This window comes from Argopecten irradians, chromosome 1 (genome assembly GCF_041381155.1).
Source record: "Argopecten irradians isolate NY chromosome 1, Ai_NY, whole genome shotgun sequence".
Lineage (NCBI taxonomy): Eukaryota > Metazoa > Mollusca > Bivalvia > Pectinida > Pectinidae > Argopecten > Argopecten irradians.
Window position 1 is genome coordinate 28271286 of NC_091134.1, and position 14855 is coordinate 28286140.

General features: G+C 33.8%; 1 protein-coding gene and 8 non-coding genes across 9 annotated transcripts in view; all 9 read right to left on the bottom strand.

Annotated features, from left to right (window-relative positions):
• Positions 1–2355, bottom strand: part of LOC138323020 (BLOC-1-related complex subunit 8 homolog) — a 29617-nt gene extending 27262 nt beyond the window's left edge. Inside the window, exon 1 of the mRNA XM_069267338.1 lies at positions 2211–2355. Coding sequence (XP_069123439.1) covers positions 2211–2262 — 52 coding nt within the window. The 5' untranslated portion in view covers positions 2263–2355. The remainder of the gene's footprint in view (positions 1–2210) is intronic.
• A 3181-nt stretch (positions 2356–5536) lies between these two features.
• Positions 5537–5652, bottom strand: Trnal-caa (transfer RNA leucine (anticodon CAA)). The gene is made up of 2 exons: positions 5615–5652; positions 5537–5582 (listed from the first exon to the last, which is right to left on the bottom strand). It is a non-coding gene; the product is annotated as a tRNA-Leu (tRNA).
• Positions 5653–7735: 2083 nt separating this feature from the next.
• Trnal-caa (transfer RNA leucine (anticodon CAA)) lies at positions 7736–7851 on the bottom strand. Its single transcript has 2 exons — positions 7814–7851; positions 7736–7781 (listed from the first exon to the last, which is right to left on the bottom strand). It is a non-coding gene; the product is annotated as a tRNA-Leu (tRNA).
• Positions 7852–8408: 557 nt separating this feature from the next.
• Positions 8409–8524, bottom strand: Trnal-caa (transfer RNA leucine (anticodon CAA)). Its single transcript has 2 exons — positions 8487–8524; positions 8409–8454 (listed from the first exon to the last, which is right to left on the bottom strand). It is a non-coding gene; the product is annotated as a tRNA-Leu (tRNA).
• A 1410-nt stretch (positions 8525–9934) lies between these two features.
• Trnal-caa (transfer RNA leucine (anticodon CAA)) lies at positions 9935–10050 on the bottom strand. The gene is made up of 2 exons: positions 10013–10050; positions 9935–9980 (listed from the first exon to the last, which is right to left on the bottom strand). It is a non-coding gene; the product is annotated as a tRNA-Leu (tRNA).
• Positions 10051–10606: 556 nt separating this feature from the next.
• Trnal-caa (transfer RNA leucine (anticodon CAA)) lies at positions 10607–10722 on the bottom strand. The gene is made up of 2 exons: positions 10685–10722; positions 10607–10652 (listed from the first exon to the last, which is right to left on the bottom strand). It is a non-coding gene; the product is annotated as a tRNA-Leu (tRNA).
• A 1416-nt stretch (positions 10723–12138) lies between these two features.
• Positions 12139–12254, bottom strand: Trnal-caa (transfer RNA leucine (anticodon CAA)). The gene is made up of 2 exons: positions 12217–12254; positions 12139–12184 (listed from the first exon to the last, which is right to left on the bottom strand). It is a non-coding gene; the product is annotated as a tRNA-Leu (tRNA).
• A 562-nt stretch (positions 12255–12816) lies between these two features.
• Trnal-caa (transfer RNA leucine (anticodon CAA)) lies at positions 12817–12932 on the bottom strand. The gene is made up of 2 exons: positions 12895–12932; positions 12817–12862 (listed from the first exon to the last, which is right to left on the bottom strand). It is a non-coding gene; the product is annotated as a tRNA-Leu (tRNA).
• Positions 12933–14388: 1456 nt separating this feature from the next.
• On the bottom strand, positions 14389–14504 carry Trnal-caa (transfer RNA leucine (anticodon CAA)). The gene is made up of 2 exons: positions 14467–14504; positions 14389–14434 (listed from the first exon to the last, which is right to left on the bottom strand). It is a non-coding gene; the product is annotated as a tRNA-Leu (tRNA).
• Positions 14505–14855: the final 351 nt, after the last annotated feature.

Genomic DNA, 14855 nt, shown 5'->3' on the forward strand with positions numbered 1-14855 from the left:
AATAATACAATTTTTGACCAAAATTTGAAGAATCAAATTCCCCTATATTTCATCAAACTTTTCCCCTATTCTGAACAAGAGGCCCAGAGGGTCTGTATCGCTCAAATGGTTTGTAATGCCAAGTAATGTTCTGAATACAGGTTCAGTTTTTTCTTTTCTGAAGGAATTTGAATAATTACCTCTAATTTCCCTATTGGGCCCCACCCCTCCTGCCCCAAGGGGGTCAGAGCCAAAACTTATTCAAGTACTGTTCCCCTTCCCCAAAGGATGTTTGTGGCCAAATTTAGTCACAATCCATGCAGAACTCTAAGACAAATAGCGATTTAAAGGATTTACCTTAATTTCCCATATTGGGCCCCGCCCCTCCTGCCCCCGGGGGGTCAGAGCCAAAATCTATATAAGTTCTGTTCCCCTTCCCCAAAGGATGTTTGTGGCCAAATTTGGTTACAATCCATGCAGAACTCTATGACTAGTGGCAATTTAAAGGAAATGATGATGGACGGACGGATGACGAATGCCATGCCATGACATAAGCTCACCGGCCCTTCGAGCCAGGTGAGCTAAAAACGAATATTTGCAATAATGAGAGAAACAAGAGATCCGAGAGGGATCTTGGAGCCCACCAAAGAATGATCTATATCTGACAATGGAAAGATGGATCTTTTCTCTACTTTTTAAACTTTTTCAAACATACTACTCATAAAATTTGAGACAGATTGCTTAAGTACCTTTTGAGAAATAGCAGTAACAAACTTCAACTATCAAAATTCAAGATGGCTCATTGGCGGCCATCTTGTTGATCAATCGGTCCCAAAATCACAATATGCACAACAAGGGCCCTTTGGGAACCTACATGTGAAATTTGAGAAAGATCCATTCAATACTTTCTGAGAAATAACGATAAGAAACTTTGAATATCAAAATCCAAGATGGCAGCCTGGCGGCCATCTTGTTCACCGATTGGTCCAAAAATGCAATATGCACAACCAGGGCCCTTGGGGAACCTACATGTGAAATTTGGAAAAGATCCCTTAAGCACTTTTTGAGAAATAGTGATATCAAACCTTAACTATCATCATCAATGGTGGGCTAAAAAAAGAGAAAATTTTGGGTTGATATTTGACAAAATATTGTAAAATTGGATCCCAAATCTAACCGTACCAAAATTATTATTGCAGCTTGTTTATATTGTGGCGAAATCTCTAATAAACATAATTCCTGGTACGGGGATCGGGTATGGTCAATCACGAAATCACCTCCACTATATTTCAACTCGGACTTCATCGAAAGCACCCCAACTAGTGATCCTGACAACATCATAACTATATATACTGGGTCGCGACCATTACCGTGATGTACCAATTACCGTGATTTCATTGCACGCTCTATCTCCCGCACAATCTTTTGAATTTTTTTAACAACTTAATCATGGTAGCCATGTAAGTGTTCATTTAACTGTTAACAAAAATAATGGTCATTTGCAACCGATATTGCAAACAAATCTACGTTTTCCTTTTGAAATCAAAGTTTGCAATGCTCAATCATAGCGGGGATAGGTTGAAATCATGACTTACTTGCATATTAATCATGAAATTTCATTAAATAATCGTTAATTATGTTTGTCAGTCGCTTAAAAAATCGTCTGCATCACAGTAAGTCAAAGTATGCAAAACCATGGGTAAGCTTATACGGCAAGTTATCGATCGGGCAATTCAAGGATGGACAGGATTGTAAAACAGAAAGTAGTTTTTGGCTGGTGAATACGTCTTGTGTTTACTTTTTTATCAAACAAAATAAACTTATGTCTATTAATTGAATTTCTGAACGTTTTAGGTCGTCTACATATTTGATTGTCTAAATTTACTCCTGCCCAGAGCTGAATCCTATTTTTAGTGACACCTATCGAACGCACCTTTAGACAGTCCTTTTTTCCGTGATACTTTCGATCAGTCACTGGATCCCAAAATAACAATGCATTACGATTAAATTATTCCACTAAAAGATATCAAATAGATGTTGATCGCTTTAATGAAACACAAAGTAAGTTTTGGTGCAATAAGCATGTTTTTATAAGTGCATTTCCTTTAACTGGTCCTGTACACAAAATCATCGAAAAAATCACGGTAACTAGTCGCGACCCAGTATCCTACCGGACCTGTTCACATACAATTTTAAGATCTTCCTATTGCACAAATGCATCTCCATTGTACCTTGCATTCTCCTCCTCTCTGTAGTATAGTTGTAATTTATTGCATGGTCCATGCATTGGCGTCCTAGCCCGGAATTTCAGATCACACGATCGTCATCACAACGAAAAAATAACCGGAAGTCGGCCACCGGAAGTTGCTCGGCTCGGCCCGTGTCGCTGAGAATCGTAAGTAGGTGGTGGTAAAATCTTGTATCCCGTGCCGCGCCCGCGCCGGGGACCCGCGCCGAGCTTTGGTTATTTTTACTTTTCTCCTTAAAGACAGCATACATTAAAATAATATTTTGCACAATTAGTCTTTGTATTAATCTTTATCTTTCCGTGTAAGTTATGTTATTTGAGATGATTCGGAACTTTGTAAAATCGCCGATTTCAGATTGTCAAGTGTCATTTGTTTAAGTAGTTGTACCCCGCGCTCTTGAAAGCATTGAGTTTCAAGGTTTTATGCAGATTATTTCAAAAGTGACCTTTTGTTGTATTAATTGTTATAATTCCAACAACAAATAAACCTAGTTGATTACAAATATATATACTTCAACATAAATTACAAATCATTTCATAACAAATTCTGCCTTTTTAGGTTACCTGAGACGAAGTCTCAAGTGACCTATTCTAATCGCATTTTGTCCGTCGTCGTCGTCCGTCGTATGGCGATAAACAATAGGAAAAACACATTTTTGAGCATTATTTGGTCATTTGTTATAGGAAATATATGGCAAGCCAATTTAACATTTATTGAAGGAGCAAGGTACATGTGTATCCCGTATTTAATCGAAATAAATACGATATTTATAAGATATCTTATATAATTATACAAGATATCATATATGAGATATCTATAATAAATAAATGTTGAATATCCTTGTGGTGGAATTTAAATAGAAAAAACAAAATTAAACAAATCTGCGATCGATCTCCAACGTTTTCCCTGCTGGATTTTGGCAGCTGGGAAAACATTAAAGATCGATTGCAGATTTGTTTTAGTTTTGTTTTTTCTATGAGATATCTTATTATTATATAATTATATAAGATATCCTTAGAGTATATAAGATATCTCATAAAGAAATTAATATAAGATATATTAAATATGTATATAAGATATATCATATAGTATATAAGATGTCTTATTTAATTTTCTATATAAGATATCTCATATCCATCCTCGATATTCCAGGGGTTCCGATCACTTACGATCTGTACACCCCTGAACTATCTCATAGTGAAATTGAAGGCAGCTCAGCTGAAAACATTTGACCAATCACAGGCCAGCAAAGATTTCCTTTGAAGACTACAGAGAGAGCGACGCCTAACATCAAAGCCACACAGTCAACCACAGTGTACCGTTATACGGTTCTTTTGATGTACATCAGATGACTAAATTACCTGTTCTATTCTGTTGCCTCCAGTTTTACTATGAGATAGTCCAGGGGTGTAGAGATCGTAAGTGATCGGAACCCCTGGAATATCGAGGATGTCTCATATCGTATATAAGATATCTTAATTAATATATTAGATATCTTATATAATTGAAATCTCGTTGTCCAGTAACGGATCAATGGTAGAATTTGACATCCCTTTGTCTTTAGTGAAGAGTTCAGGAACTTGTAATAATGGCGGACTTGGCTCCTTAGATTACCTCCTTGTCATCAGAATGTTGGTAGAGCATGTACCCTATACCGTGTAAGAAAATAATGTGAAAATTTATGACTTTTATAAGCATAGTTAGTTTGTTAGCATGGTTTGTGTTAAGGAACTTTACGACACGAATCTCAAATCGAATCTTTAGGTAATGATGTACTTATTTTCTAAATATTATTGAATACTTTACAATGTTAATTAAAACTTCTTCACAAATAAAAAGTTAATTTTTATCTTCTCAATACATGTCTTAGCTGTTAGTATCCCCGTCTGTCACGCGGGAGACAGGGGTTCAGTTTTCCGTCTTGGAGATTTATTTGGTTTTATCACTAATATTTTGGTAATGCTATCTGCTATGTTTTTATTTTAAAACTGAAATATATCAAATTAAAATATTGGAATTGAACGAATGAATGGGTTAAACGTGTATAGTTTTAATGTAGTATGTAGTCTGGTATGCTTTTTATTACAAAAATCACTTATATTTTAGTAATCTGCTATGTTTTTATTTTAAAACTGATATATCAAATTTAGATAATTAAATGAACAGATGAATGTGTACAGTTTTAGTACACAGATGGTTTCTGTGACAGCGAGGTTCATACGCACATCCATACCCTACCACATCGCACATGTATGTTCTAATGTAAAAGTTTGATATATATTGTAGCCTTCCTGTATACAAATGTATTATGAGTTTTAATGCATAAAGTACAATAATAAAATAAAACGCGATAAAAACAGCCAGCTATATAAACACTAGATCCCAATTCGATACAACGTCAATAGACATGTTCACTTTATTGTGAATCGATAGTTACCTATCAAGGACTATTCGAAATTCAAAAGAGGTATAATGCATGGTGTCCCATGGTGTAATCCGAATTTGTATCAAACTATCTTGGTAAGGATTTCAAATGTTTTAAAGATGCCCGTATCCAGGTACCAAAACATGGAGCTTATTCTAGTCCTTGTCATTGATAGGGGGTTTAGTGTGAAATAATTTCCTGCTCCAGAACATTCAACAGTACACGATTAAACTATTTACTAGCTAGTATACCTTTAGATATGCTCAACACTGCATTTTAACACTTTACTAGCGTGCATGTTGTCAATTTTTACCATCTTTGCTACAAAAGCACATAGGTATGTCCGGCATTGTTGTATACAGATTACATGCTGGCTAAGGATCAATGTTGGTATATTTAATTCTATAATAATTCAAATTGTGCGTTTATGTGATAACTGTGGGCTTAACATTTTCTATGATAGACGTATTTATATTTTTTTACATACTTATGTTTTGTTTACTGTAGATAATGGATAATAAATTTAATTTCTTTATTTTTTTCCATCCATCATATGATGACAATTAACTTTTTGTATATTATTTCTGTGATACGTTATAATGACTAACCAATTCTACTAACAGAAAGGTAGGCTTTGCTAAAGATGTTCTCATTCCTAATCGATAAAGTTTAATGTTACTCCATATATAACTTATTTACCAATACTTGATAACATTTCCCATTAGCTGATTTATGCATGATGTGCACATTGAATTGGAAACCTTTTTTTAGTAAACATGCATTAATGACATAAACATATTTGCAACTCATTCGTAATAATAAAATTTTGAAATAGAGAATCAACTATTAAATATATACCTTTAGAAATGTAACAAAAATATAATGTCAGAAGTGGGATTCGAACCCACGCCCACATACGTGGACCAGAACACTCGTCTCATTCAGTGAGAAGGCTATATACCTTGAGTCTGGCGCCTTAGACCGCTCGGCCATCCTGACTACTTAACCATATCTTCGATGTATTATCACGATGTACTCCACTAATTGTGTCACCTTCATATGACTTAGGATTATTCATACTACATTGTCTAAATCTCTCAAAAGAAAATAGCAATTAGTTTACCTCCTATTATGTACCATAATTGACTGATATTACAACAATTACTTATACCTTCTTCATACTTAAATTATTTAGTATTACAGGTATGACGATAAGCCTCAAACGGTATAATGTATGGGTGGCAGATAACCGCCAAGTTCGTTATGATTATCTCTCTTATAGGAAACAACTATCTGATTTACTAGGTGCTTTGGATCATAAAGCAGAAAGAGAGGTTATTAGTTAACATTACACGATTTCCCTCCCTGTATACCGTAGTTCACCGTTTTCTGTTTACAATATTTTAACGTTTAACGTGGTTTGTACAAGTAATAAAATCACTTTCTATAAAAATGTGATATTTATTTCTATTTAGTAATAACCAAATTAAGAGGAAGTCTACCTTATGAGAGAGTTTATTATTAACGAAAACAAAAGTATTGAACAAATATCATTGTCAGAAGTGGGATTCGAACCCACGCCCACTTACGTGGACCAGAACACTCGACTCACAGAGTGAGAAGGCTATGCACCTTGAGTTTTGCGCCTTGAACTGCTCGGCCATCCTGACTTGCTACTTTCATCACGACATCACGATACCAAATCTTATATATTTTAATGGCTATTATTACCGTGAAATTTGATTACAAATTTACTGTGGACTTAAATCGTCTTCAGTATGCTCTGGTAACTGTGTCACGTTCAGGATCAATTATAATATGATCTGATATCAGTACAATATTTGTGCTTCGACAATATAGTGAGTAAATCAAAAACTCGATTCGATGCCTAATAGTTAAATCAAAACAAAAACTTGCTTGAAATGCTTGACAAATCTACCATATATTTTGAAAATAAAATTAGGTACATAACTGTGTATCAACATCTATGTGTAAAAATCGACGAGCATTTATCCTGGTCAGATAAAATCTCATCCATTGTGTCTAAACTTAATCACAGTTTAGGGTTAATAAGAACCATCCATGTTTTTTCCATATCTATCATTTTCCACAATTAACTTTTAGTAGCATAGTCAAGGAATGGTTGTACCTTTTACAATAACCGTCATAGGCCCAAAACAGCCAGCTATATAAACACTAGATCCCAATTCGATACACCGTCAATAGACATGTTCACTTTATTGTGAATCGATAGTTACCTATCAAGGACTATTTGAAATTCAAAAGAGGTATAATGCATGCTGTCCAATGGTGTAACCGAATTTGTATCAAACTATCTTGGTAACGATTTCAAATGTTTTAAAGATGCCCGTATCCAGGTACCAAAACATGGAGCTTATTCTAATCCTTGTTATTGATAGGGGTTTAGTGTGAAATAATTTCCTGCTCCAGAACATTCAACAGTGCACGATTAAACTATTTACTAGCTAGTATACCTTTAGATATGCTCAACACTGCATTTTAACACTTTACTAGCGTGCATGTTGTCAATTTTTACCATCTTTGCTACAAAAGCACATAGGTATGTCAGGCATTGTTGTATACAGATTACCTGCTGGCTAAGCATTGATGTTGGTAGATTTAATTCTATAATAATTCAAATTGTGCTTTTATGTGATAACTGTGGGCTTAACATTTTCTATGATATATGTATTTATATTTTTTTACATACTTATGTTTTGTTTACTGTAGATAATGGATAATAAATTTAATTTCTTTATTTTTTCCATCCATCATGATGACAATTAACTTTTTGTATATTATTATCTGTGATACGTTTAAAGATGTTCTCATTCCTAATCGATAAAGTTTAATGTTACTCCATATATAACTTATTTACCTATACTTGATAACATTTCCCATTAGCTGATTTATGCATGATGTGCACATTGAATTGGAAACCTTTTTTTAGTAAACATGCATTAATGACATTAACCTATTTGCAACTCATTCGTAATAATAAAATTTGAAATAGAGAATCAACTATTAAATATATACCTTTAGAAATGTAACAAAAATATAGTGTCAGAAGTGGGATTCGAACCCACGCCCACATACGTGGACCAGAACACTCGACTCATTCAGTGAGAAGGCTATATACCTTGAGTCTGGCGCCTTAGACCGCTCGGCCATCCTGACTACTTAACCATACCTTCGATGTATTATCACGATGTACTCCACTAATTGTGTCACCTTCATATGACTTAGGATTATTCTTACTACATTGTCTATATCTCTCAAAAGAAAATAGCTATTAGTTTATATACTATTACGTACCATAATTGACTGATATTACAACAATTACTTATACCTTCTCCATACTTAAAATATTTAGTATTACAGGTATGACGATAAGCCTCAAACGGTACAATGTATGGGTGGCAGATAACCGCCAAGTTCGTTATGATTATCTCTCTTATAGGAAACAACTATCTGATTTACTAGGTGCTTTGGATCATAAAGCAGAAAAAGAGGTTATTAGTTAACATTACCCACATTTCCCTCCCTGTATACCGATAGTTCACCGTTTTCTGTTTACAATATTTTAACGTTTAACGTGGTTTGTACAAGTAATAAAATCACTTTCTATAAAAATGTGATATTTATTTCTATTTAGTAATAACCAAATTAAGAGGAAGTCTACCTTATGAGAGAGTTTATTATTAACGAAAACAAAAGTATTGAACAAATATCATTGTCAGAAGTGGGATTCGAACCCACGCCCACTTACGTGGACCAGAACACTCGACTCACAGAGTGAGAAGGCTATGCACCTTGAGTTTTGCGCCTTGGACCGCTCGGCCATCCTGACTTGCTACTTTCATCACGACATCACGATACCAAATCTTATTTATTTCCATGGCTATCATTACCGTGAAGTTTTATTACAAATTTACTTTGGACTTAAATCGTCTTCAGTATGCTCTGGTAACTGTGTCACGTTCAGGATCAATTATAATATGATCTGATATCAGTACAATATTTGTGCTTCGACAATATAGTGAGTAAATCAAAAACTCGATGCCTAATAGTTAAATTAAAACAAAAACTTGTTTGAAATGAATGACAAATGTACCATATATTTTGAAAATAAAATTAGGTACATAACTATGTATCAACATCTATGTGTAAAAATCGACGAGCATTTATCCTGGTCAGATAAAATCTCATCCATTGTGTCTAAACTTAATCACAGTTTAGGGTTACTAAGAACTTTCCATGTTTTTTCCATATCTATAATTTTACACAATTAACTTTTAGTAGCATAGTCAAGGAATGGTTGTACCTTTTACAATAACCGTCATAGGCCCAAAAACAGCCAGCTTTATAAACACCAGATCCCATTTCTATACACCGTCAATAGACATGTTCACTTTATTGTGAATCGATAGTTACCTATCAAGGACTATTCGAAATTCAAAAGAGGTATAATACATGGTGTCCAATGGTGTAACCGAATTTGTATCAAACTATCTTGGTAACGATTTCAAATGTTTTAAAGATGCCCGTATCCAGGTACCAAAACATGGAGCTTATTCTAGTCCTTGTTATTGATAGGGGTTTAGTGTGAAATAATTTCCTGCTCCAGAACATTCAACAGTGCACGATTAAACTATTTACTAGCTAGTATACCTTTAGATATGCTCAACACTGCATTTTAACACTTTACTAGCGTGCATGTTGTCAATTTTTACCATCTTTGCTACAAAAGCACATAGGTATGTCAGGCATTGTTGTATACAGATTACCTGCTGGCTAAGCATTGATGTTGGTAGATATAATTCTATGATAATTCTAATTGTGCGTTTATGTGATAACTGTGGGTTTTACATTTTCTATGATAGACGTATTTATATTTGTTTTACATACTTATGTTTAGTTTACTGTAGATAATGGATAATACATTCAATTTCTTTATTTTTTTCCATCCATCATGATGACAATTGACTTTTTGTATATTATTATCTGTGATACGTTTAAAGATGTTCTCATTCCTAATCGATAAAGTTTAATGTTACTCCATATATAACTTATTTACCTATACTTGATAACATTTCCCATTAGCTGATTTATGCATGATGTGCACATTGAATTGGAAACCTTTTTTTAGTAAACATGCATTAATGACATTAACCTATTTGCAACTCATTCGTAATAATAAAATTTGAAATAGAGAATCAACTATTAAATATATACCTTTAGAAATGTAACAAAAATATAGTGTCAGAAGTGGGATTCGAACCCACGCCCACATACGTGGACCAGAACACTCGACTCATTCAGTGAGAAGGCTATATACCTTGAGTCTGGCGCCTTAGACCGCTCGGCCATCCTGACTACTTAACCATACCTTCGATGTATTATCACGATGTACTCCACTAATTGTGTCACCTTCATATGACTTAGGATTATTCTTACTACATTGTCTATATCTCTCAAAAGAAAATAGCTATTAGTTTATATACTATTACGTACCATAATTGACTGATATTACAACAATTACTTATACCTTCTCCATACTTAAAATATTTAGTATTACAGGTATGACGATAAGCCTCAAACGGTACAATGTATGGGTGGCAGATAACCGCCAAGTTCGTTATGATTATCTCTCTTATAGGAAACAACTATCTGATTTACTAGGTGCTTTGGATCATAAAGCAGAAAAAGAGGTTATTAGTTAACATTACCCACATTTCCCTCCCTGTATACCGATAGTTCACCGTTTTCTGTTTACAATATTTTAACGTTTAACGTGGTTTGTACAAGTAATAAAATCACTTTCTATAAAAATGTGATATTTATTCTATTTAGTAATAACCAAATTAAGAGGAAGTCTACCTTATGAGAGAGTTTATTATTAACGAAAACAAAAGTATTGAACAAATATCATTGTCAGAAGTGGGATTCGAACCCACGCCCACTTACGTGGACCAGAACACTCGACTCACAGAGTGAGAAGGCTATGCACCTTGAGTTTTGCGCCTTGGACCGCTCGGCCATCCTGACTTGCTACTTTCATCACGACATCACGATACCAAATCTTATTTATTTTCATGGCTATTATTACCGTGAAGTTTTATTACAAATTTACTTTGGACTTAAATCGTCTTCAGTATGCTCTGGTAACTGTGTCACGTTCAGGATCAATTATAATATGATCTGATATCAGTACAATATTTGTGCTTCGACAATATAGTGAGTAAATCAAAAACTCGATGCCTAATAGTTAAATCAAAACAAAAACTTGTTTGAAATGCATGACAAATGTACCATATATTTTGAAAATAAAATTAGGTACATAACTATGTATCAACATCTATGTGTAAAAATCGACGAGCATTTATCCTGGTCAGATAATATCTCATCCATTGTGTCTAAACTTAATCACAGTTTAGGGTTACTAAGAACCTTCCATGTTTTTTCCATATCTATCTTTTTTCACAATTAACTTTTAGTAGCATAGTCAAGGAATGGTTGTACCTTTTACAATAACCGTTATAGGCCCAAAAACAGCCAGCTATATAAACACTAGATCCCAATTCGATACACCGTCAATAGACATGTTCACTTTATTGTGAATCGATAGTTACCTATCAAGGACTATTCGAAATTCAAAAGAGGTATAATGCATGGTGTCCAATGGTGTAACCGAATTTGTATCAAACTATCTTGGTAACGATTTCAAATGTTTTAAAGATGCCCGTATCCAGGTACCAAAACATGGAGCTTATTCTAGTCCTTGTTATTGATAGGGGTTTAGTGTGAAATAATTTCCTGCTCCAGAACATTCAACAGTGCACGATTAAACTATTTACTAGCTAGTATACCTTTAGATATGCTCAACACTGCATTTTAACACTTTACTAGCGTGCATGTTGTCAATTTTTACCATCTTTGCTACAAAAGCACATAGGTATGTCAGGCATTGTTGTATACAGATTACCTGCTGGCTAAGCATTGATGTTGGTAGATATAATTCTATGATAATTCTAATTGTGCGTTTATGTGATAACTGTGGGTTTTACATTTTCTATGATAGACGTATTTATATTTTTTTTACATACTTATGTTTAGTTTACTGTAGATAATGGATAATAAATTCAATTTCTTTATTTTTTTTCCATCCATCATGATGATGACAATTAACTTTTTTGTATATTATTATCTGTGATACTTTTAAAGATGTTCTCATTCCTAATCGATAAAGTTTAATGTTACTCCATATATAACTTATTTACCAATACTTGATAACATTTCCCATTAGCTGATTTATGCATGATGTGCACATTGAATTGGAAACCTTTTTTTAGTAAACATGCATTAATGACATAAACATATTTGCAACTCATTCGTAATAATAAAATTTTGAAATAGAGAATCAACTATTAAATATATACCTTTAGAAATGTAACAAAAATATAGTGTCAGAAGTGGGATTCGAACCCACGCCCACATACGTGGACCAGAACACTCGACTCATTCAGTGAGAAGGCTATATACCTTGAGTCTGGCGCCTTAGACCGCTCGGCCATCCTGACTACTTAACCATACCTTCGATGTATTATCACGATGTACTCCACTAATTGTGTCACCTTCATATGACTTAGGATTATTCTTACTACATTGTCTATATCTCTCAAAAGAAAATAGCTATTAGTTTATATACTATTATGTACCATAATTGACTGATATTACAACAATTACTTATACCTTCTCCATACTTAAAATATTTAGTATTACAGGTATGACGATAAGCCTCAAACGGTACAATGTATGGGTGGCAGATAACCGCCAAGTTCGTTTATATGATTATCTCTCTTATAGGAAACAACTATCTGATTTACTAGGTGCTTTGGATCATAAAGCAGAAAGAGAGGTTATTAGTTAACATTACCCACATTTCCCTCCCTGTATACCGAATTTAGTTCACCGTTTTCTGTTTACAATATTTTAACGTTTAACGTGGTTTGTACAAGTAATAAAATCACTTTCTATAAAAATGTGATATTTATTTTATTTAGTAATAACCAAATTAAGAGGAAGTCTACCTTATGAGAGAGTTTATTATTAACGAAAACAAAAGTATTGAACAAATATCATTGTCAGAAGTGGGATTCGAACCCACGCCCACTTACGTGGACCAGAACACTCGACTCACAGAGTGAGAAGGCTATGCACCTTGAGTTTTGCGCCTTGGACCGCTCGGCCATCCTGACTTGCTACTTTCATCACGACATCACGATACCAAATCTTATTTATTTTCATGGCTATTATTACCGTGAAGTTTTATTACAAATTTACTTTGGACTTAAATCGTCTTCAGTATGCTCTGGTAACTGTGTCACGTTCAGGATCAATTATAATATGATCTGATATCAGTACAATATTTGTGCTTCGACAATATAGTGAGTAAATCAAAAAACTCGATGCCTAATAGTTAAATCAAAACAAAAACTTGTTTGAAATGCATGACAAATGTACCATATATTTTGAAAATAAAATTAGGTACATAACTATGTATCAACATCTATGTGTAAAAATCGACGAGCATTTATCCTGGTCAGATAAAATCTCATCCATTGTGTCTAAACTTAATCACAGTTTAGGGTTACTAAGAACCTTCCATGTTTTTTCCATATCTATAATTTTCCACAATTAACTTTTAGTAGCATAGTCAAGGAATGGTTGTACCTTTTACAATAACCGTCATAGGCCCAAAAACAGCCAGCTTTATAAACACTAGATCCCATTTCGATACACCGTCAATAGACATGTTCACTTTATTGTGAATCGATAGTTACCTATCAAGGACTATTCGAAATTCAAAAGAGGTATAATGCATGGTGTCCAATGGTGTAACCGAATTTGTATCAAACTATCTTGGTAACGATTTCAAATGTTTTAAAGATGCCCGTATCCAGGTACCAAAACATGGAGCTTATTCTAGTCCTTGTTATTGATAGGGGTTTAGTGTGAAATAATTTCCTGCTCCAGAACATTCAACAGTGCACGATTAAACTATTTACTAGCTAGTATACCTTTAGATATGCTCAACACTGCATTTTAACACTTTACTAGCGTGCATGTTGTCAATTTTTACCATCTTTGCTACAAAAGCACATAGGTATGTCAGGCATTGTTGTATACAGATTACCTGCTGGCTAAGCATTGATGTTGGTAGATATAATTCTATGATAATTCTAATTGTGCTTTTATGTGATAACTGTGGGTTTTACATTTTCTATGATAGACGTATTTATATTTGTTTTACATACTTATGTTTTGTTTACTGTAGATAATGGATAATAAATTTAATTTCTTTATTTTTTCCATCCATCATATGATGACAAATTAACTTTTTGTATATTGTTATCTGTGATACGTTATAATGACTAACCAATTCTACTAACAGAAAGGTAGGCTTTGCTAAAGATGTTCTCATTCCTAATCGATAAAGTTTAATGTTACTCCATATATAACTTATTTACCAATACTTGATAACATTTCCCATTAGCTGATTTATGCATGATGTGCACATTGAATTGGAAACCTTTTTTTAGTAAACATGCATTAATGACATAAACATATTTGCAACTCATTCGTAATAATAAAATTTTGAAATAGAGAATCAACTATTAAATATATACCTTTAGAAATGTAACAAAAATATAGTGTCAGAAGTGGGATTCGAACCCACGCCCACATACGTGGACCAGAACACTCGACTCATTCAGTGAGAAGGCTATATACCTTGAGTCTGGCGCCTTAGACCGCTCGGCCATCCTGACTACTTAACCATACCTTCGATGTATTATCACGATGTACTCCACTAATTGTGTCACCTTCATATGACTTAGGATTATTCTTACTACATTGTCTATATCTCTCAAAAGAAAATAGCTATTAGTTTATATACTATTATGTACCATAATTGACTGATATTACAACAATTACTTATACCTTCTCCATACTTAAAATATTTAGTATTACAGGTATGACGATAAGCCTCAAACGGTACAATGTATGGGTGGCAGATAACCGCCAAGTTCGTTATGATTATCTCTCTTATAGGAAACAACTATCTGATTTACTAGGTGCATTGGATCATAAAGCAGAAAAAGAGGTTATTAGTTAACATT